The sequence below is a fragment of the Dermacentor albipictus genome, chromosome 1 (assembly GCF_038994185.2).
Source record: "Dermacentor albipictus isolate Rhodes 1998 colony chromosome 1, USDA_Dalb.pri_finalv2, whole genome shotgun sequence".
Classification (NCBI taxonomy): domain Eukaryota; kingdom Metazoa; phylum Arthropoda; class Arachnida; order Ixodida; family Ixodidae; genus Dermacentor; species Dermacentor albipictus.
In genome coordinates, this window is record NC_091821.1 from 252,293,546 (window position 1) to 252,314,933 (window position 21,388).

General features: G+C 45.6%; 2 protein-coding genes across 18 annotated transcripts in view; one reads left to right on the forward strand and one right to left on the reverse strand.

Moving 5' to 3' along the window:
* The window catches only part of LOC135901226 (receptor expression-enhancing protein 1-like), a 306,997-nt gene extending 295,269 nt beyond the window's left edge, over nucleotides 1-11,728 (reverse strand). The window contains exon 1 of one of the 2 annotated variants that reach the window (XM_065430927.1): nucleotides 11,492-11,728. The gene's annotated coding sequence lies outside the window, so the exon portion shown is untranslated. The remainder of the gene's footprint in view (nucleotides 1-11,491) is intronic. The other variant, XM_070531165.1, reaches the window with a different exon arrangement.
* Nucleotides 1-21,388, forward strand: part of Kdm3 (Lysine demethylase 3) — a 291,755-nt gene that overhangs the window by 246,969 nt on the left and 23,398 nt on the right. For 12 of the 16 annotated variants that reach the window (XM_065430826.1, XM_065430852.1, XM_065430876.1 and 9 more), the window contains 10 exons: nucleotides 3,974-4,145; nucleotides 4,440-4,514; nucleotides 4,696-4,820; nucleotides 4,924-5,050; nucleotides 5,119-5,357; nucleotides 5,457-7,216; nucleotides 17,805-17,985; nucleotides 18,661-19,034; nucleotides 19,094-19,332; nucleotides 19,738-20,337. In XM_065430826.1, the coding sequence (XP_065286898.1) occupies nucleotides 3,974-4,145; nucleotides 4,440-4,514; nucleotides 4,696-4,820; nucleotides 4,924-5,050; nucleotides 5,119-5,357; nucleotides 5,457-7,216; nucleotides 17,805-17,985; nucleotides 18,661-19,034; nucleotides 19,094-19,332; nucleotides 19,738-20,337 (3,892 nt within the window). The remainder of the gene's footprint in view (nucleotides 1-3,973; nucleotides 4,146-4,439; nucleotides 4,515-4,695; nucleotides 4,821-4,923; nucleotides 5,051-5,118; nucleotides 5,358-5,456; nucleotides 7,217-17,804; nucleotides 17,986-18,660; nucleotides 19,035-19,093; nucleotides 19,333-19,737; nucleotides 20,338-21,388) is intronic. The other 4 variants (XM_065430817.1, XM_065430843.1, XM_065430882.2 and 1 more) reach the window with 4 other exon arrangements.

The window sequence follows — 21,388 nt, forward strand, 5'->3', positions numbered from 1 at the left end:
TGCAGGTAGTTTCTATAGCGAAATCTTCTGGACTCAGAATTTTTTTTCAGCTTTTTTTCTTTTTAAATAATTTTTCCCCCAATCATGTGTATAGCAGATAATTTTGTTCCACCATCTTGTTTGGTAATTGATATTTCTTTATTACAGGAAACATTAATAAATATTGTGTGCCTGAAAAGTAGAATTATTCTGCTTTGCTTTCATGTATTGCATAAAATTTTAAGGGCAATAGTTAAGAAAAAGAAAAATATAGTGTAATCTACTAAAAGAAAACAGCATTTTCCCTGCAATAAGGAGTTAAAAGAACTTGGCCAGCTGGCAGTAGCTGTAAACTTAGTGCTTGAGAATGAGGTTTCTGCATTCTCCTAGCAATCTCTGGCAGCATCCCCGCCCCCCCCTTTTTAATGCTGTTATACAACTTATAACTAGTACTTGCTTGTAACTCATGGATGACTTATAGACGGGAAAAAGTATACCTCAGTTTCTGGGTCTTGATAAAACCCTGCAGTAGCATAAATCATTTAATGCCAGTAAATACATTGAAGTGGCTTAGCAGATCATTAATGAAACAATATATTTTTTTTTTACTGTTAGTTCAAGCAGAACTGAATGTCCACACATGTGTGCAATGGGATCTTCAAATTAATGTGATATAAAAAAACAATTTATTTCATATTTTCAATCCTAAAATTTCATACAGCGTTTTTTTTTTCTTCTTTTGTTACTTTATCTGTTAGGTAAAATCGCTCACAAACTGAAACATGATGGGATGGGGGAACTTGAGTGAAATTGTAGAAAACTGATAAACTGCAGTGTAGCGATGCACATAAGATATTCAATGCAACAGTGTTGTCTTTTTGAAGCATTCAGTGTTATGGAATTCTGCAGCATTTTTAATGTTCTTGATATTCTATAGGCAAATGTAGGACTTCTGGTATTCGTACTTGGGAGCGGCCTTACGGTTTTTTGGGGAACGTTTGGACCCTCACTTTCACCACAATGTCTCCTCCTCTGGTAACAAAATGAGTAGTAGTAGCCACTCAGCTATTGGTGCCAAAATCAAATTAACACAACTTAGTCTCGGGCTACGATCACACTTGCTCTCGCATCAAGCAGAAGCGGGCAAAATTTGGCAAAATCTGCCCGCCTAGGCGGTGAAACGGACAGAAACCAGGCGGTGAGCCCAATCAGTCTCAGACTGATTTTTGCGCCACAGCTAAGCAAAAAGCGGTTCTGCTTCACCGGAAGCTTCAGTGGCATATAAACATCCAGTTGTAAAATTAACATTTTCCCTTGTTCATTGTCGAATTTTAGGATAAACAACTAATGAAAAGTATCAAAACTGTCTTCTTCCTCATCCGTGGCAAACGAAAGTTAGACTACACGCGTAGTTGCGCGAAATCGTAGCTTTTGAAACTGATGGGTCAATGAATGAATTACGCCACTTAAAATGGCGCTATGAACAGCGCCACCATGCGGACAGATGTACACAGACTAGACGGATGTGAGCGAAAGCGGCAGTGGTTTCTGCTGCCGTGGCAAAACAAATGTGGACTTCTTGGACATGCACGGAAATTCTTTTCCAGCCGCTTTGGCCTTTCTGCCTGCTTGCCGGCTCCCAAGTGTGAACAGCTTTTCTTTTTTAGGTTTGGTCAGGTTAGGTTAGGTCATTCAGGCAAGCTTCACGATTGCCCCAATTCCTTCAGTCACGCATGGGTTTGTGTGAAGAATGTAGTAGGGATACTCGACTGAGTGGCTGCCATAGAATGTGTTTACGCTCCAAGCTGCCATTTTGGTATGATGTAAGGCCATTCAATCACTGTATTTGGCCCAAACTCTGCCACATAGCAGCACTGACTTCCGAGCAGCAGTGGACGTGTGTTCACCGTGCTTGGAAGTCCTGTTTGCGTCTTCAGCAACTGTTCAAAGCTGAACACTGGGTCTTGCGAGATAAAAAAATGTTAAAGCCAAATACTGGCTTATGGACATGTTTGGCTTTATTCTTTCCCTAACCGAAAAGCAGTGAACCGAGCAAAATTTCGAGACTTCAGTCAAGTTGACTAAAATGAATTTCAGGTGTTCGTTGATCATGTTGTGTAGGTCACCAAACAAAGAACCGTTATGCCACATCCAAAAGTTCCTATTTCTTTTAAAACATATTAGAGTGGAGGTATTTCTCAGCCTTCAATTAGTAAAAGAAAATGTAATTTCACCTGGAAACTTGCTTATGAGTTACTAATTTACAAATAATCTTAATAGGTTGTTACGTTCAGGGTGTCTACCAACCAGGAATTCTCGGGGAACTTGAATAGTCTGGAAATACTTGGGGAAAACACGGGGAATTTGTGCTTTTATCAGAGAAAATTAGCTGTAACTTCTATTAAACTTTATTGAAAGGGAATGAAAGTCGTGTTAGTGTTGGCTCCAGTAACAGAGGAATTGCAATGAATCGTCATTGATGCCGTGTCATCGGCACAATGTGTGTTGCCAGAGTAGTTAACGACCGCTTTTCCAGATGCCCGGTTTTTCAGACATGCCCGATAATTCGCAAAGCTTTGCGGCACTGCCACGTACTCCATATAGTCAATGTATATTGCCCTGACTGCAGGTCTGAAATGGAATTAATCAAAGCCACCTGCCGCCGCCATTTTGATTATCTCGCTGCCTCGAACCGGCACTCTCGCACGCAGATCCGCTGGCAGCCGTAGCCACCGCTGCGGCAACGTAGGCCTAGCTGCTTCTGTGTTCGCTACTAAGCTTCTTGCCATGGGGTGCAATGTTTTTCATGGAAAGAATTCGCAGCTGTCAGCAATGGCACCGACTCCACCTTTGTAATCCTTGCAATTGGATTTGAAGCTCACAGAGCACACAGCGCATTGCATAATGCGTCTCCGAAAGTTAGCTTCGCCTCAGTTCAGCAGTGTTACGTGGTGAAGCATAACAATTGTGGGAAGGGGCAATTGTCACGGGACACGGTATGTATTCCTTAATTATACACGCGTGCACCCCCGTCTCCTGTCACAATATGAGCACCGATATACCTAACAACTGTGCTGGCAGGCCTTAACAGCTTTTTCGGACGTGCCTGTGGCAATTTTCACCCTTAAGGGCAGTTAAAGACAAGCATTCATTTTTTTCGGACTACCCAATTTTTCGGATGTTTTTGCGGCAACAGAGTGTTGGCTGACGCCGAGATGCAGGTGTCCCTCATCCAAACCAAAATGAACTCTTTAAAGCAGTGAAACCCAACAGTGAGATGTTGTGTACGGGCTGAGAGTATGTCGGGACAGTTCTGGTTGACTTCCCAGCTGCTGAGAATCTTAGTTGTGACAACGTTCAGGCCCCATACCAATGAGCTTTCTATCAGTTGATAAAAATAGCTCATATTAAAAAATATTTACTTATGTATGCGCCTCCTTTTCATTTGAATTTGAAAATGTTCGACTCAAATTGAAATGGATTTTACGATTTTTTTCGCTGTGCATTTTACTAGCATCTTCCTTCTGTTTTCTTTTTTAATAAAATAGATATTACTCCTTGCTATTCAAACTGGATTAAGTCATTTTTTTGTTTCAACATGCTTACTAGAGAGTGTATAGAGACTAGAGACATATAGAGAGTGACAGCATCGGGCAACATGGTGTCAGTCTGTCTTGACATAAAAGAAAGTTCCGGCTCATTCAGGGAATTTTGCAAAGGTGCTCAGGGAAAACCCAGAAAACTCGAGTAATTTGGAAATGTCAACTTGGTAGACACCCTGTACTTTGTTCAACCCATCTTTTGTGCCAATAGGCATTCCACCATTTCGGGCTATTTTAGTAGTTTCCTTATATAATTGCAGCAGTGATCCTTGTTATACACTTCAGTGCAACTGTTGTTGGGGTTTGACTAACTATACCTTGTGGTATTGAATCGAAGAATCCAGCAGTTTTGAGTTACTGTTGCTTACAGAATGGACTAAATTTGGTTCTAGGGAGCGGAGAGAAGAGGAGGAGAAACGGGAGCGTGAGAAGTCGGAAATGCTGGAGCGTGAAAAGGCAGAGAAAGAAAGGCAGGAGCGTCATAAAAAGGAAGAGCAGGAGCGAGTTCAACGCGAAGCTGTGCAACAGCATTTTGAGGAGTCTCTACGTTTGGCTAGTCAAAAGGTGAGTGCTGAAGCGTTTCACCTGTGCACATAGACCCCAGGTAGTGTTGCAGTAATAGCCCCAGTGTGGACCTGCACAACCAACTCTCTGCCCCCCCCTTCCTTTTTTCCATCCATCACCACCCAGAAAAGAAAGAAAAAAATGTGTTGACTAATCTGCCTAGTACCCTTGAAAGTTGGCTCCTGTGCTGTTAAGCACTGTTAACTGAGATACATAATAAGCAAAATAAACCAAGCATTTCAATATCATTTGTTTTGTTTTGGTGACTCAGTGTCGCTGTTTTATGCCTTCCAGACATATGGCAGAATGATGTCTGTGGCTCAAAATCCACATCAAAATCATCTAGATACTCCCAAGACAGGTTGCATCGTACGTGGCATTACATGTCTTCTCTATTGTCCCGCTCGCATATACATTTGACTTACAGTGCAGTGGTGTAGCTCGAGACACGAGATGTTTTTGTGGTAGCAATAAACCATGAAAAGCCTGTCGCACTCATGATCTGAAGTGCTGGCATACTTCTTTTTGTCCGTTTCTTTATGGCCAACAGAGGGCAGGCTGGAGCCCTATCGCCAGTTTACCCTACTCAAAGGCTGCAGTGAACACATCTAGCAGCTCTGTAATTACACAACCTGACAAGCAACGGGAAAAACAAGAGTTGGAGCACCATGAAAAGTAATTTTCTATTTAGTATTATTTTTTCCTAGCCCCAGTGGTTTCTTTTTCAAAACTATGAAGTGGTCACTTGGCAGATTTGAATATGTAGTGTTTTCTATAGGTATCCCGTAGACTCTCGCTTGCGACAAGTCACAGACCAGGAACGTTGGTTGTCTATAGTCCAGCATCAACAAAGGTTGGAACAGCAGGGGCAGGCTTCTACACATCACCGGATCTCTCATAATGAAGTACGAATTATTTTCTGACCTAATCTTGAAAAAGTTGCTAGCCAATTTGTCTTGCTTTTTTCCACAAGCAGGTGAAGCCAAAGCTGGAGATCCCTGCCCGATCATCACCAAAGACAAATCAAATGCTTCCTGGTTCTAGCCTGTCACAGAAGGTGGGCAGTTCAGCTGTTCCATCAACTTCATCAGTCACAGTGGCCACCTCGAAGGGGGAGCCTAGCTTCAACCTCTACGGTTACCAGCCATTTCCGCAGATGTACATAACTCAAGCTCAGCTCAAAGCCAGAGAGGAATCCAAGTCGCATCATAGGCATGTATTGAAAAATGCTTGTAAAGAAGTATTTTGTTTGGAACAAATAATGGTGCATGATTGCTATTAGTCACACGCATTCTCTTCTTCCTTTTACAGTCAACCCATTGTGAATCGCCAGCCCCATGTTTCTTCACCTTCTCACTTGCCACGAATAGAAAAGGACCTCCGCTTTGACCGTTCAACAACACCTGGCGGTCAGAGAGGAAGCCCGAAGCCTCCAGTTAAAGATCGTGTCAGCCCAGCAATGTCCTCGCCAGGAACTTTCCGACCATATGAGTACAACTCTGCAGGCCCAGCACCAGCACATCAAGGCTCCCTCTCGAGGTGCTCTGCAAGCTTTCCTCAAGAGGAAGCACAGAATCTTGTCAAGTGCTCGCGCTCCCGTCAAGACTCTCCACTTAGCACACCATCCCCTGGTACAGGCAGCTACAGCAGCAGCAGTAGCAACAGCAGCCAATCTGCTAAGGTGTCGCAGCCCTATCCATACAACTTGATTCAACAAGGCCTAGTACCTAACCCTATATACACACCAGCTACCCCAACTACACAAGGTTCCAAGCTGCTCCCACCAGGTGTCTTGCAGTCTTCCCCAACAGGCCAATCTTCTCCACAAAGTTCGGCACAGTACCTGCGTTCAGTGCCGGGCATCACCACAGGCACTCCAGTCTGTCGGCCTGGTCAGCATCAGGAGCCCAAGCTTTCTTATGGCTCCATGCATGGACGTCCCCTTCCTCAGTCACGGTCACCATCCATGCATCTGCCACCAACCAGTTCCACGCCTCCTCGGTTGACACCACCATTGCCACAGCCCCTGAACCTTCAGCAAGGTGCCCTGTCCCCAGGCAAACGCAAAGCTGCACGTGAGCCTGAGCCAGCCAAATTGCCACGACTTGAAGAGAGCCCGTCACCTGTTCAGTGTTCAGTGCCTGCACCGGTGGCTACTCCACCAGCAGGGGCCATAGCTCCAGAAGCCGCTGCTTCTCTAGTTACATTGGCTGCTACAACAGCTGGGCAGTTAACAGCAGCAGCTCCTGTCATTTCCCCCCAGCAAGATACCTTTCGGCCTTTTTCTGCTGTGACACCACAACAGCAGCAAGTGCCATCCCTTCAGCAGCAGCAGCCACCACCACCACCATCCTCTTCTCAGCAGCCACCAACGTCACAGCCTTCCTCGCTGCAGCAATCCACAACCAGTCAAGACAGCTATCAGGCATTCTATAAGAAGGGCAGACCAAAGGCCAGGCCTCCAAATGCTCCGTCTCCTGCCTCTGGTGAGGACAGCAAGCCTGGAAGCATAGGTGGCGGCTCATCCATTGTGCACGAGTCTGATTCTGACACACGAGTTACTCCAAGTCCAGCACCAAGTACTTGCACGACAATCAGTAACAGCAGCAGTAATCACACGAAGCTGAAAAAGGCTTGGTTACAACGGCATTCTGAAATAGAAGATAAGAAACCCCATGATGGAGAGGTACGGTTGGATGCCAACAGTGCATGTGCCTCACCAGCGAAGCAAGAACCAGCAGCGATCAAGACGACCATTAATGGCCACGACACTGAGGCAGGTGGCTCCATGAGGGATGACTGCAGTTCCAGCTCTGCGTCGGAGGCTGAAAAACCAGCAGTGAGCCGTAAGACGAGGATCACTAGAAAGCGAGGAGTTCCAAACAGGGACAAGTCCGGTAGCAAAAGGCAGAGGGGAAACAGTGAAAGCAACAGTGACGCAGCTCCTGAAGAAACATCCCCAAAGAAGGAAGAAAAGCAAGAAATTATGTCCCGAAGACGAGGCCGGAGGCCCAAGGGCATGAAGCATGATACTGCTGATGAATTGGCCTCAGTGCCTCGGAAAAAGCAAGGTAATGGGATTTTTCATTTGTCATGAATCCTGTTCTCAGCTTGCAACATTATTCAGCAATGATCAATCTGCTAAGTATAATTTTGCGTAGGTTTGGTCAAATTGGTTGCGATTTTTTTTTTTTTGTAGGTACTGTATTGACTGGATTCTAGGCCGGCCCTAATCTAAGCAGACTTCCGAAAGTCCGAATTCAGGGGGAAGAAAAAGAAAAAAATGGGGGGGGGGGGACTTGCCTGAAATGTAGGCCGAACAAAAAAAACGAAGACAGCGTTTACAAAATGAAAACAGCATTGATTGAATATGAACGTGTGGAGCTCATTCATTTTCATCGCTACTATCCTTGTCGCTGTCTTATCGCTGTACGCTGCGGCGCACACAAAAACCATCTCCAGTTGTCCTCTCTAACCAGACGTTTTTCACCTCAATTCCGAAGTCCAGCCTGCTTGAACGGTTGAAAGCAGCACTAGACTGCTTTCATGCTTAGAGTTCGTAGAAGACTTCCTGTTAAGCCCTCCGGAATAACACAAGTTACAATAGCCTATAAATTTAAAGGACCATCTAGCTGGCACCAGTTTTGCTGCAGAGTTGGAGTCTTTGACAAGTGAATTGTATTGCTAAGTGCAACCAAAAAAGTCCATACATAAGCTCCACGCACGGCGTACGCCCCTTATATTTGAGAACATATAGAATATGTTCCTGACAAAACTTTTTTCTAGGCCAACTGGACTGTTGAAAATGGCTGACTGAAAGTTCTTTGGGGTCATGAACGCACTGCTGCCACATCGCGGATGCAAAGGAAGCTCGTGCGCTGCTGCTATACTGCAGCTTTGAGCCATAGTTTTGCTAGAGTGTACTAGAGCCTTGAGAGTGGCCGGAACGGCTGCACTTTCAATGCATTGAAAGTGAAGCCAAACGACCGTAACGCGGCTTGGAGCGCTGCGATCGGTAGTATACACGCCGTCGTGGAGCAGAGGTAGTGTGTCTGGTTCCCAGGCAAAAGACCTAGGTTCGAATCTCTGCAAGAAGCATGGAGGAAGGAAATAGCAAGAGGTAGTGTTTTTCTCCTTTTTTAAATACTTCGTCTTGATGTCTATATTTTCTATACTGCTGTATACTTGCTTCCGTTGCTATGTAATGCTACAAAAAGGCAAGCCGAACTTACAGAAATAATGAAATACAAATTTCTTTAACAGAACAAGAATTTTTTGCAGCATCACCGCACGGGGATCAACAAAACTATTCCAACCAAAGCATGGCCTCCGAGGCTTGCACACACACCAAACGCCGCCTACGCGGCTCCATAGTCTCAGCTGCTTTTCGAAGCCATCGACGTAAAATGAAAACGGACGGTTGTCGCCGACGTTCGGTGACTACGAAACGGCACAGGTTCGAATACCGCCAAAGAAACGATATTGCCTGTGCTTTATATTAATATGCATAAACGAAGTATATGTGAACGAGATATGCGCGCAGAGGTAGGTATTAACATTGAACAGTAGCTTTCTTGAGCAGCGATCTTTGTTGACATACTACTCTGACTTTTCAAAATATTTACCGGAGTGCGTGCTTCGTGCGTACGTACCATCAGCGATGGGATAAGGCTAAACCCCATTAGCGCGATTTTGTGCGCGACAGCGACGAGCGACGGGTTCGCGCGACGGATCGGGCCGTCGCTTGAACAGATCGCTCGGTCTTGTCGCGCGATCGCTCGGTTTTGCAAATCTAGAATTCGTCGCTCGTCGCCCGGAAGTGCTATGAGCGACTAGCCAATAGCGGGAAGCCGGAACTGAATGTACATAACTCCAGTACTTCCGATTATCGCACGGAACGAGCAAACGATTGAATTTTTATACGTGCAAGGATAAGAACCTACTGCAAGACTTTCAGAAATATTTTATGCTGCTTTTTACAGTAAAATACATCAACTTAAGTTAATAAAGCACGCGTCACGCTAGTTTCGGCGCCTATATTGCTGCCCTCATACCGGCAACACTGGGGAGACGTCGCTCGAAGTCGTCGCTTGCATGGGGTGCAACTCGTAGGCGACGAGCGAACGCGACAGCCATCTCCATCGCGTCGCTTGTCGCTGTCGCGTGTAAGATCGCTTGCATGGGGTTTATACTATACTTGTCTCTTGGGGTGCATTCAGTGCATGAATACCCGCGATATGATGCCGCAGATGCAAGGATTTTGCCCTGCGCCGTGTCGTGGTCACCGAACGTCGGCAACAATCAGCCGTTTTCCTTTACGTCGATGGCTTCGGAAAACAGCGGAGCCTAGAACCGGCGTGGGCGGTGTTTGGTATGCGTGCAAGTCTCGGAGGCCGTGCTTTGGTAGAAACAGTTGACAATTTATGGAAATTCAGCGTTCTTTTTTAACTTAAATAGGACATTAGGCCGTATAATACGAAGAGCTTGGTGGCGCGATCCACCGCCCCGTTCCAAAGGGGACGCTCATAACGTGCATCCATCGTCAAAAATAAATTTGTTTAGTCATTCCTGCAAGTTCGGCTTGACTTTGTTGCATCACATAGAAACGAAAGTAAATGTTAAGCAGCAGTACGAAGAAATATAGACGTCTAGGCACGGAATATTAAAACGAAAAACGCCACCTCTTGCCGAGACTGAAACCCCTTTGTCTTTTGTGTGGGATGCAGACGGCGCTATGCGTTTCTTACCAGGGGGAACTCTGTAATTAGTGTCTACGGGAGCTGCAGTGAGAGCGGTTGTGGCAGCATGGGAAGTACATAGATTTGCCTAAACTCCTTTTTGGCTTGAAACTGCTATGTGATTTTTGTAAACTTGATTTTTAACGATGCGTTGCCTAATAAACATAGTTAAAATTGTCCGACGGCAGGATTCGAACTCGGGAACTCTTGTACAGAAGCCCGATATTGAAACCATTAAGCCACGGACGCATCTATCGACAAGCGAATGAAACGCCCTTATGAATTCATCAGGCTTGGCGCGTTTCGATTAAGCCACCTGGACAAGCTCAATCATTGCAGTTAATGGCAATGGTGCGTGTTCGCGGCGTCTTCTACGCTCCCAAGAGTATAGGTTGCGCGGAAATTTACAATGTTTATATAGCGCAATATAAGAAAGCCACAAGAACGTCTGAAGATCAGACAAATCAATCTACTTCCCATCATTCCCATGGTGGTACGACTGTAGCGCCAGAGTTGCCTCTAGTAATTGCATAAAACGCTATGGTATGTGTTACCGATCGCAGCGCCCCAAGCGGCGTTACGGTCGTTTGGCTTCATTGGAAGTTCGTCGGGGCTCTCTCCATGTCTAGGTCACTCTAGTTTTGCTTTATGCTGAACAAGTGGCGCCGCGTATGGCGCTCAGTCGTTGTTTAGCTGGTGAGGCCGGTAGTATGGCGCCTCCAAGGAAATGCGACAAATTGCTGAGAAGTGCAAGTGCCGGAAGTATGGCGCGTCCAAGGAGATCCGCCAAATTGCGGTTAAAAAGTGCAAGTGTGTACTGCTACGTGTGTCAGTGCCACTACAGCTACAAAACAACCGCCGGTAAGCTCCCAAAGGTGAAATTTTAAGGATTTCTGGGAAGTCTTATGAGAAGGAGCATGTGCGACGTGCGAGGTTAACAAAGCCGCTCTTAATTTTAGTTTCTTTTTTGCCATCATTTGAAATCGTCGCATCCTGCGTTGGACGCGACGACGGCCGCAGCCAGGCGCGCACGGCCGCAGCCAGGCGCACGAGAGATCTGTGCAGGCCCTATGCTCAAACACGGACGCTAGATTTAAAAAAAAAAAAAAAAACGGTCCGTGGCGTCGGGTCGCCTGCAGTGGGAGCAACCGTGACAGCCGTAGTTGCATTCTCGTTTGTCCGACTGGGCCGAACGGCTCTAGTTGCGGGGGACGGGACGCGTTGGGCGACGGCGTTCCAAGCGCGTTCCTGGGGCATTTTCTATACCGATAACAGGCAGTCACGGCTAGTGGCGCCGCGGCGGAGGCTCTAGTTGCGGGGGACGGGACGCGTTGGACGACGGCGTTCCATGCGCGTTCCTGGGGCATTCTCTATGCCCATAACAGGCAGTCACGGCTAGTGGCGCCGCGGCGGAGGACAGTTTGCTATGCACGCGACAGGCCGTACCTATTTATTATTTTTTCCCCTAGCTCAGACTTTTGACACACATCCAGGGCAGCGGCGTGTTAACACCATCCTCGACATCCAGCCTTACAATGTGCAGCTCGCACCCTCATTGTGCCTTTGGTGTGAAAACTATAAAAACGAAAGAACGATCGTTTTGCTTACCTGAAGCCGCACGTCGTAATCGAAGCTTTTCACTTGTGCTTCACACCTGCCAACAGCGTCGGAGGGGTCCGCTGCACCCAATTTCGTCTCGGACGCCGTAAACTAAATGCTGGCGTAAAGATCATTGCCGCGGAGCGAACTGCCTCTTTTGAAATAGTGTTCCACGTTTTCAATTCTGCAAAATAATACGCGCTGCTGCTTCCGCACGGCCATAGCTCCCGTAGACCTGCGTTATGGCGACTATGGCATACATGCGTTGCGCGCGGCAGAACGTGGAGTAGCGGCTGCGATAATGACTTTTCCAGATGGCGCTAGCTATGCACGATATTTATGAATTTCAATTAAAAACGGTTGTGTTTCATAAAATCCCCAAGTCTGAGCTGCCCCTAGAGTTTGGTTTGTTGTTGTTTGCGGGAAAACAAAAAAAAAAAAAAAACGATCGGCCTAAAGTTCAATAAATACGGTATGTCTTGCATCAGTGTAAGAGGTTGTTTGGTTTGGTATTTCGGTTTGTTTTAATTTCTCCAAACATGCTGCCATCTTATGTAGAGCTAGCAATAAGTATTAAAGGAAGCAGGGGCGTGGGGATCGACACTAAATTTTGTTTAGTAATTGTACGGTGTAAGAATATATAATATTCTTACACCGTGGTAAATTGTCATGAAAGTTGGCTGATATGGTTACCGATTTTTCGGACGCCTCGGCTGTACCGCCATGGTGCCTCCAAGAGTCGATGTATAAGTACGTTGGAAATTCCGCACGCAAAATCCCGCCACCGCTCGCTTTTTCCGAACTTTTTGCCGTGACCGGAGCATGACCGGTGGTTGGAAACTGCATTGATCGAAGCCACCACCGCCGGCATTTTGATTATCCGCCCCCTCGGAACAGGCGCTCTCACACGCAGATCCGCTCACAGCCGTAGCCACCACCGCGGCAACGCTTGGCCTAGCTAATTCGACGTTCGCCACCAAGCTTCGTGCTCTTCGGTGCCGTGTTTTTTATTAAAACAATTCGCCACTGTTAGCAATAGCGCTGACTCCGCCTTTGTAATCCTCGCCAACGGCCTCGAAGCTCGGAATGCACAACACACTAAAAAAAGTGCAGGCCTTTGGGTTGTATTTTGCCCCAAACAATAATCGTCCCTTGCCCGCATTTCCTGTCTAATAACGCTGCCCGGAGCCCGGTACTTTCTAGTCTCAAACGGCTTGCGCGTTATCAGCTTGACACAGCGTTACTCGACAGGAAATTAGCGAGCGCCGAGTTTTCAAGATAGGAAACGTTTGTAAGCAAGGCAGATGAGGATTATTGTTTGGGGGCGAAATACAATCGAAAGGGTGTAAATTCTACATTTTTTCAGTAAACGCGTTGCATAATGCCGGTTCCCGAAAGTTGGCTCCGCCTCAATAGAGCAGTGTTACGCGGTGAAGTGTGCGCGAAGTGTGCGCGAAGTGCTGCGGTGAAGCATACCAAGAGCGGGAAGAGGCAAGTGTCATAATTGTCATGGGACATATTTATTCCTTAATTATACACGCGTGCACCCGCCGTCTCCTGTCGGTACGAGCACCGATGTGCCTAATAAGTGTGCTGGTGGGCCTTCAGAGCTAGTCTGGACATGCCTGTGGCAATTTGAGCCTTTGGGGGCAGTAAAAGGCAGGCATTTGTTTTTTCGGACTGCCCAATTTTTTTGGGTGTCTTTGTGGCCCCTAGGGAGTCTGAAAAATCGGACGTTGACTGCAGCCATTTTTCTTCCAATAATCTTCTAAAGAATGTGCAGAGCTTGCAAAATACACTAGTAATGCAGTTGAAATTTATTTTCAGATGTAATTCCACATGCCATGACAGGCATGTACCCAGGGGGAGGCATTCTCCTTTACATGTGTTTAGATAGGAGCACCCGAGCTAAGGTTTCCTCTTAAACCCATAAGCAATATGGCTGTCACCCATTACCTCGTCTGGTTTTTCCCCTAATTGTACAGCACTTTTCGTGCAAAACTGGCAACTGGAAACAAGAGTCTCAAGGAGTTAAGAAATTAAGCCATCCAAGGGAGAGAGTCAAGGCAACAGCCAAACAGGAAGAAAAAGGGAATATTAACAAATTTAACTGTTTATGAAAATCATTTTGGATCAACATTTTATTTAAAGGAAGTCGAGAAAACGCCGCCGGAAGTGAAGAACAATTCCATGTGTTTTGAATGACGCTTCTACAGTTAACAGTCGAGCCGCCTGACGTAGCCACTTCTCTGCTGTGCTTATGTATAGCTGTTTTTCTAACCTTCCGTGGTGGGCGCAGTACGTCTATAACCGCAGCATCCTGCCTCCTACACGGTTATTTCCCAAATAACAATACGAGTCAGTTGTGGCACTTAATAGAGCAGTAAACAAAGGTTCCAAAAGAACTGCGATTGTTCCGCAAATGTGTATTCCTCATAACCGCCAGCCACTGTTCCTCCGCGAGCCTGCAAATAATTCGTACATAAAACTTTTCTTGTTACACAAATCGGGCGGTAACCACAAAAATAAAATAATTAGCATGTAAATTTATATGTTTTGTCTTGCCTATTATAGTGGAATGGAGAATGCCTATTTCATGAATTGAAATAAAATGGTTGCTTCGCTGCAACTATCCAGTATATTGTCAAGTTGCACTTCAGTTGGCAGAGAAGTTTCATGAGCGAGACAGGCTCGGCAGTGAAATTAACTGTACCGCAGACTTTTGGAGGTTAGAGTTTTACGCACCGAAACCATGAGGCATGGCATAGTGGGGGACTCCAGACCACCTGGGGTTTTTTAACGTGCACTAAATCTAAGTACATGAGTTTTTTTTTTGCATTTCGCCCTAATCGAAAATACGGCTGCCATGGCTGGGATTGGATCCCGCGACCTCGTGCTTGGCAGCCCAACATCATAGCCACTAAGCTACCATGGCAGGTAGACTTTTGAAGAGTGAAATGCTCAGATTCCATGCACTTTATCCATGTCTCTTGCACACCTCATTCTTTCCGTCGATGAAAAGACTCTTCAAGAACAGAAGATGCTCCGGAGGTATAAAGTACGATGCCGTTTTGAAAAGACCGCATGACGACAATTTTGTTTGTTTCTGTGATTGGCTGGCGGAGTAACACAACCCCACCTGAGCCGTGTGCCATGGTTGTCAACTGCTGTCCTTTTTTAAAAGTTGTTTGCTACCACAGAAATCTTTGACACTTTCACTTTTTTAATTGTTCTTGGCAGTGTTCTTTACTGCGCGAGTCCATTTGTTGTGGTCCCTTATTTGCCTAGTAAAGGAGAGGTGTATCTCACTGGCGTACCTGTGAGATACACCTCATTTCATTTATCTTTTGCCGGTTTACGCATCTTTATGGCGAATGGCGGGCGTTATGAACATTTGTACTAGTAAAGGTACCCCCCCCCCCCCCCTTTTGAAAAAAAATCCTGGGTACGTGCCTTTGCCATGACATGGTTGCATTCTTGAATTCCTCCCTTCATGTGCAAGGCAAAAATAAGCCTGTGACTCTGTACAGCATTCAAGGAGCATAACGAAACAAACGGAAAATAACTGAAGTCATTGCCAAGATTATGTGTCAGCTCAACGAGCTCCATGGTGCCGAGACTGGCCCCCGACTTTTCTACACTTTTCCTATGCAGCTATCGTAAAAGGCAGAAATGCATAACTGCAAGGTTTTGAGTGAATGTCGCCACCAATACTTTCACGTGGTTTTGCCTGACTTGGCACTGCGTGTGTCTGTATATACCACTGGCATCTTGCACTGTGCCAAGTTATCTTTGTACGATGCAAGCAACCTTCTTCGGCTGTGTTCCAATACATGACATATGCTGCAAAGTAGGCACGAAGACAGCAGCCATATTAAGTTTCATTCACTTCTGGCAAAGCCGTTAGTGAAGGCAGCTTCACAAAGGCAGCAAAGAAAAAAATGATGCAGGCTACTCTGCTGTCCAAACAAGGTGGTGGTTGAGCAGCAAGCTTGTAAATATGACGGGAAGGTCGTCTGCACACAAGAAAATGTGGTCATGCTTTCCTGTGCCCTTAATGTAAACTACATTGTTTTTCAAAGGATTACATGTGCAAACAGATAAGATAGAGGTATGCGCTCGTCTTTCTTTTTCGTTTTGTTGCCATGTGGTGGCGTCGCTTCAGACGCATCTCCCACATGGTTCCAGATGTGTTCCGTTACTTCGGCTCGAAGCAGTCTCCAACGCTGGCCAGAATTGGCACACACCCTTGCCTGCTGCTTAGTCATACAAAATGTGGAAGTGATTTACACACCTTCCTGGCTACACATGCAGCCAGTGTAAGGCCAATTTGTTTTTATCAATGCAGAAAAAATGAAGCTCTGCCTACCTACACGAAGCTACCTTTTTTTTATAGCAAAAGTGTAGAATGACCAAATCGCACTTTCTGCAACGCAGTTTTGATGAGTGTAGGTAGTTGCCAAACAGGCAGACATTCAAAATGCACAGTGCCATTTTGACTGCAACTGTTGGTGGTACGAAGTACAGACACATGGAGACAACGGTGAAGGTTTGCTGTATGGGTGACAGTTGGGTGCTGGTGCAGCTGTGTGTAATGGAGGAAATTGACTTTCTTACAACACAAAATTATCGCATATAATGTGTACATGGGCAGGCTGTTTCATAGTTAAGGCTGTATTATATGCATAGCAAAGATGTCCTCATGTACTTGTCATTTGCAATGGTCTTTGCTGCAGAGTTTGTCTGGATTTGTTGCTGATAGGAAAGTGGTACATTGGCTTTAGTGACTCTGTTTAGGCAAGGGCACATGTCCAGCAGAAGACTTGCAAGCTGCTTTAATTAGCTACGATTTAGTCTGCAAGGTGCAACACAATGTCATAGGCTCTGTCTTGTGCTACACTCGTCTGTATGAACCTGCATAAAGTGTAGGTAAGAAAAAAAAGCCCTAGTACACTGAAAGTGGTCACTCTAGTGTATTACCCCTGAATAAAACTTCAAGGTACAACCCCGCAGTTAAAAAGGGACCCATGTTTTGGAGACTAAAATATAACTAAAATATCGCCCTACGAAATGCTCATTTTTGTCCATGGAAGTGCTGCAAATTAACTATTTTGCCATTTGTCATTCCTAAATAGGTTATCAGAGCTATGCCATATTGGTCTAGTCAGAAGAGCATGTTTACTGGCTTGCTTTCCTGCCAGAAGCGCCTGCTTACCTGCCAAATTATTGGCACCCATGAGAAGAAAAGTCTTTTCTCACATGGACCCGCCACAGTGGCTTAGTAGCTATGGTGTTGCGCTGCTAAGCACGAGGTTGTGGGATCAAATCCCGGCCGCCGTGGCCACATTTTGATGGGGTCAAAATGCAAAAATACTCATGACCCGTGCATTGGGAGCTTGTTAAAGATCCCTTGGTGGTCAAAATTAATCTGGAGTCTCCTATCAAGCGTCTTTCATAATCAAATTGTTATGGCACGTAAAACCCCAGAATTCCTTGCTTTTCTCACATGGTGATTGGTTTGTCCCACATTCCACTTATTGACCATAAGCAATATTTCTGCAGGTGTAGTTACCCTCCTAATCACCCGATTTTAATAACTTCTCTTTTCTTTAATCTAGCTTCTAAGGCTTCTAAGGAGTGTAGAAAGTCTATAATAGCATGCCACTGCACCGTGAGACATCAAGTTGCAACTTCGAACTTTCGTAAGGTTGGATAGAGTAGACTTACAATTCAGGGGTATATTCGCATAACTTTCAGCTTGCTTACTGTAAACCATTTATTTCCAGTCATCCCAAAAATTTGGAACAGAAATAATTTTATGAAATATTTTCTTCATTATGTAGAGAAAAGCTATTTGCATATTTACAAGTAGCACAATAAGTTAACTATTACCTGCAAATTTAATTCCTCTAGTAGCCATAGCAATAAACATTCTGCTTGAGGCCCAGGTCCCCCCCTAATGACCATAATTGGCAGGTTACAGGGTGCGTTTGTCGCCAAAGTCTGCACATTTCTTTTCATGGGGAGCCGTTTCGTCGTGCTGGCTCTTTAAAGGTTTGCCTACACAGATTCCCACAGTGTGTGTGGGATCTGTACGATTTGGTTCTTGGCTTTTGGAGTGCTTTCTTCAGCTAAATTGTTCTCGCACCGTATGGTTTGGGCGTTGCAGATGCGGAAACAATTGGTTTTTCAAATAGATTTTTGCTATCTGATCCCTTGTCGCCCCCCTTAAAACATTACATGCAATAATATGCAGAAGAAATCTTACTCTGTGGTGCTTGCTTTGGTCCTTATGTTTTTGTTCTTTTCTTTTTTTTTTTAGCACGATCAGCAGAAAAGCCAACCATAGCTCAGCTTAAAAAGTCGGGCAAGCCATTTCTTCAGGATGCATCTTGTTATGATGTTGCTCCAAAACTCCCGAAGTGTAGAGAATGCAGGATGACACCAAACCAGAGGAACAAGAAAATGCCAAACATCTTCTGCCGTTTCTATGCATTCAGAAAGTAAGTTGTAAATTTCCTGGCTGCACGTTGACAAGCTTTATTTTAAGGCGAAAGCCTAAAACTGCTCATAGGACAAAAATTTGGCCGTATGACGATATGGCACCAAAATTCAGTGGCACCAGAATTGAAAGTCGGACCTTCGACCTTTGGTGGGAGCCGAGCCCAATAGGAAATATGGGTAAACTGGCCATATCTGCAAGTTGCCTTCAAATTGACATTGTGAAGGTCGAGAGTCAAACCCTCGACTGTTGGTGTTAAGGCAAAGTTGATAAAGGCACTCGAACCCACGACCATGGAGATATAGGCAAACCATGTTGGGTCGTGAGTTTTAATTTGAGCAGGTTGGATTCCAATTGACATCATGAAGGTTGAACCCACTACCGCTGGTGTTAATTAAGGCGAAGTTAATCAAGACAGAGTTCATTTATCTCAGTTGATTAATGCACTTGCACCCACAAGATTTGGTGGGAGACGAACCTACAACCTTTGGTGTTAATTAGGGCAAAGTTAATTAAGGCACTTGAACCCACGGTTTTCAGTGGGTGAAAACAAATAATAGGAAGGTACAACACATTAGTCTAAAAATGTCAAGCAATGTAGTGAATGTCTCATGAGCGTGCAGGCTTTCGCCTTCATCCTCTAAGGAGTATGCTAAACTGGCTGCTACTTTTTCAGGCTACGCTTTGGCAAGAACGGCACTGTTCTTAATGGTGGCTTCTCAGAACCTAGTGATGCTTCAGAAGAAGATTTGAAGTTGTGGCTGCCTCCATTGGATCATACACCCAAAGACTTGGATGTGACCACTGCTAAAATCATACTGTCCCACGTGGGCGACCAGTTTTGTGATCTCGTGGAGCAAGAGCGGGAAGCCCAGTCTCTACACATGGGTGAAGATAAGACCATTTCGTGGAAGCGCGTTGTGCAAGGTGTGCGTGAAATGTGTGACGTCTGTGAGACTACTCTCTTCAACATTCACTGGGTGTGTCACAAGTGTGGCTTTGTGGTGTGTATAGACTGTTACAAGGCAAAGAAGAATGGTACTGTGAAAGGTAAGTGCTTTTTTGATAAGGTTCTGTAGTGTGATATTCATACTGTTGTACGTTTTCAGCTGAGGACACGCCCCCGAAGGACAGGGATGAGTTCCAGTGGCTCCTGTGTGCCAACCGACAGCCACATGAACAGGACAAATTGATGATGACGCAGATAATAGCTAGCACAGCTCTTTGGGACGTCAGCCAGGACCTGCACCGGATACGCCATGAGTGGAACATTCCGAGCTACTGCGGCTGTGGCTTGTGCAACAGTGATGGTGACTGCAAGAAAAACTCCTCTAATGGGCTGTGCAAGGTGAGCGATGGTTCTCTCTGGGGAATAATTGTTATTCTCCTTGATGATTATACAGACTGGTCATGAGTTGAGGCCTCCTCCTGCCACTTCATTCAGCTGCGGTGGCTCAGTGGCTATGGCAGTCGGCAGTTGAGCAGAAGGTCAAAGGTTCAGTTTCTGGCCATGGCAGTTTCATTTTGAAGGTGGCAAAGTTTGAAGCACTCATGCAGTGCTTCGATTTTGGTGCATGTTATAAGCCACTGGGTAGTTATGGGATGTTAAATCCCACAATTATCTTTTATATCTGGCACTTTTTGTTGTAATTCTGCCCTTTCCCCAATCGTTTCCGCTATTGGTGCAAAATCATTAAATATAGTTTGCTGAATCAGTAGCTTTGCGGTCTCACAGATGATATGTCTTTTGCAGCAACTCATGAGTGCAGTCAACAAGTGCTTCTCCTCGGACAAGGAGAGCACTGCAGTCAATGGCGAGACTGGGCGTGCTGGAAAGCGCAAAAAACAACCTGTGAATGGCGTCGCCAACACGTCCTCTGATGAAGTAGGTGGCAGCTATAGCTCGGACAGCGGAGGCTCTCCCCTGTCGGTCTTGGCAGATGTAGCGCTGCACTCTTCCAGCAAAATGGATGACAAAGGCGACCAACAGCAGCAGAGCGAAGGTGGCGATGATGAGAAGGGTGATGACTTTTCGACACTTCGTGAACTGCTCATCCGCCCTACTGGTGGCAGTGCAAAGAAGAGTCAGGTGGATGAAGCAGTGGCAACAACAGTAGAGCAAACGGTGGGCAAGAAGGACGAACAGCAGCTGGTGCATTTCTGCCGACGCTTCCCCTGCCCTCAAAAGGGCCGTGAAGTCTTGCCTGTGCGTGTCTGCAGCCTTGCCGAGACCTCCTTGCTTTACCCCAAGGTGCCCCATTCATGGCTTTGCGATGGCAAACTGCTCGTTCTTCATGAACCACGGAACAAGCACAACTTGACAGTTTTTCAGGAGCAGTGGAAGCGAGGCCAGGTCAGTGTCTGCACTGCATTTTGTACATAAAAAACAAAGCATGCTTCCTGAAAGTACTAGCAATTTTCACGTTGGTGTATTATACCCTAATATTTTTCATATCATCCTGTACAAGAAACTGCAGCATGTTGCCTTCCGTTCTGAATGAAATGCTATTGTTGCACATAGTACAGTCAGTACGTGCAACCAAATCTGCATCAACTGTCAACTAGAACAGTGGTCAGCCATGCCTCAGACGATGATCACAGGTGTCACAGCTTGCTTCATTGCCTTTCTCAGCGGAGATGTTGGAGTTGGTGCCATTTGAAGCTGCTTGATGATTCTGAGCGATTTCATAACAGCAAGCTTATCGAGACCTTGTCCCTGTAAACACTAAAGCGAATGGCTAGGCATGGTAAACTTGGGCAAAGAGCATGCATATGCAGCCTTGACAATTTAGTAGCTTGTCTTGGCCTATCCTGTGGCTTAGGTAGGTTTGGTGGCATGGTTCGGTACTTTTGGTTTCAAAGAGGTGCTGCATCATATCAAAGGAAAAGGATCACACTTTCTGCTCTTCTCAGTGGCCACATGTGCACAATTTTGAAATTAATGGAGGGCTGCTAGGCAATGAAAATATTAGACACCGTTATACATTATGTCCTTGGGGCCAGTGATGGTGTGCTGCAAAGTTGTTCGAATGTTTGAACAAGTCTGAATCATTGGTGAGGGTCTAATATATTAGGTGCCTGTACATGTTCAGTAGCAGCACAGAGCTATGTTTGGGCAAGCTGTCCAGTCAGTAATTGTACGTAGCTAGAAGGAATATTTGGACTGGTTTGTGCAAAATACTAGGCTAATGTGCAGGATGGATTTGAAGGGTTGATAGTAGTACAACATAGGGTAGCATCAAATGCAAGCTTCCACTGCACTAATCAATATTGCAAATTTGCATCTAATTAGTAAAGTTGCGATTCCGTCTCATTTCATAAACTGAAACACGTTGCGGTCATACTTAGAAAAAGAAACACTGCCCCATTCACAATTTCAGCATGCATTTTTCTTATTCAGCCTG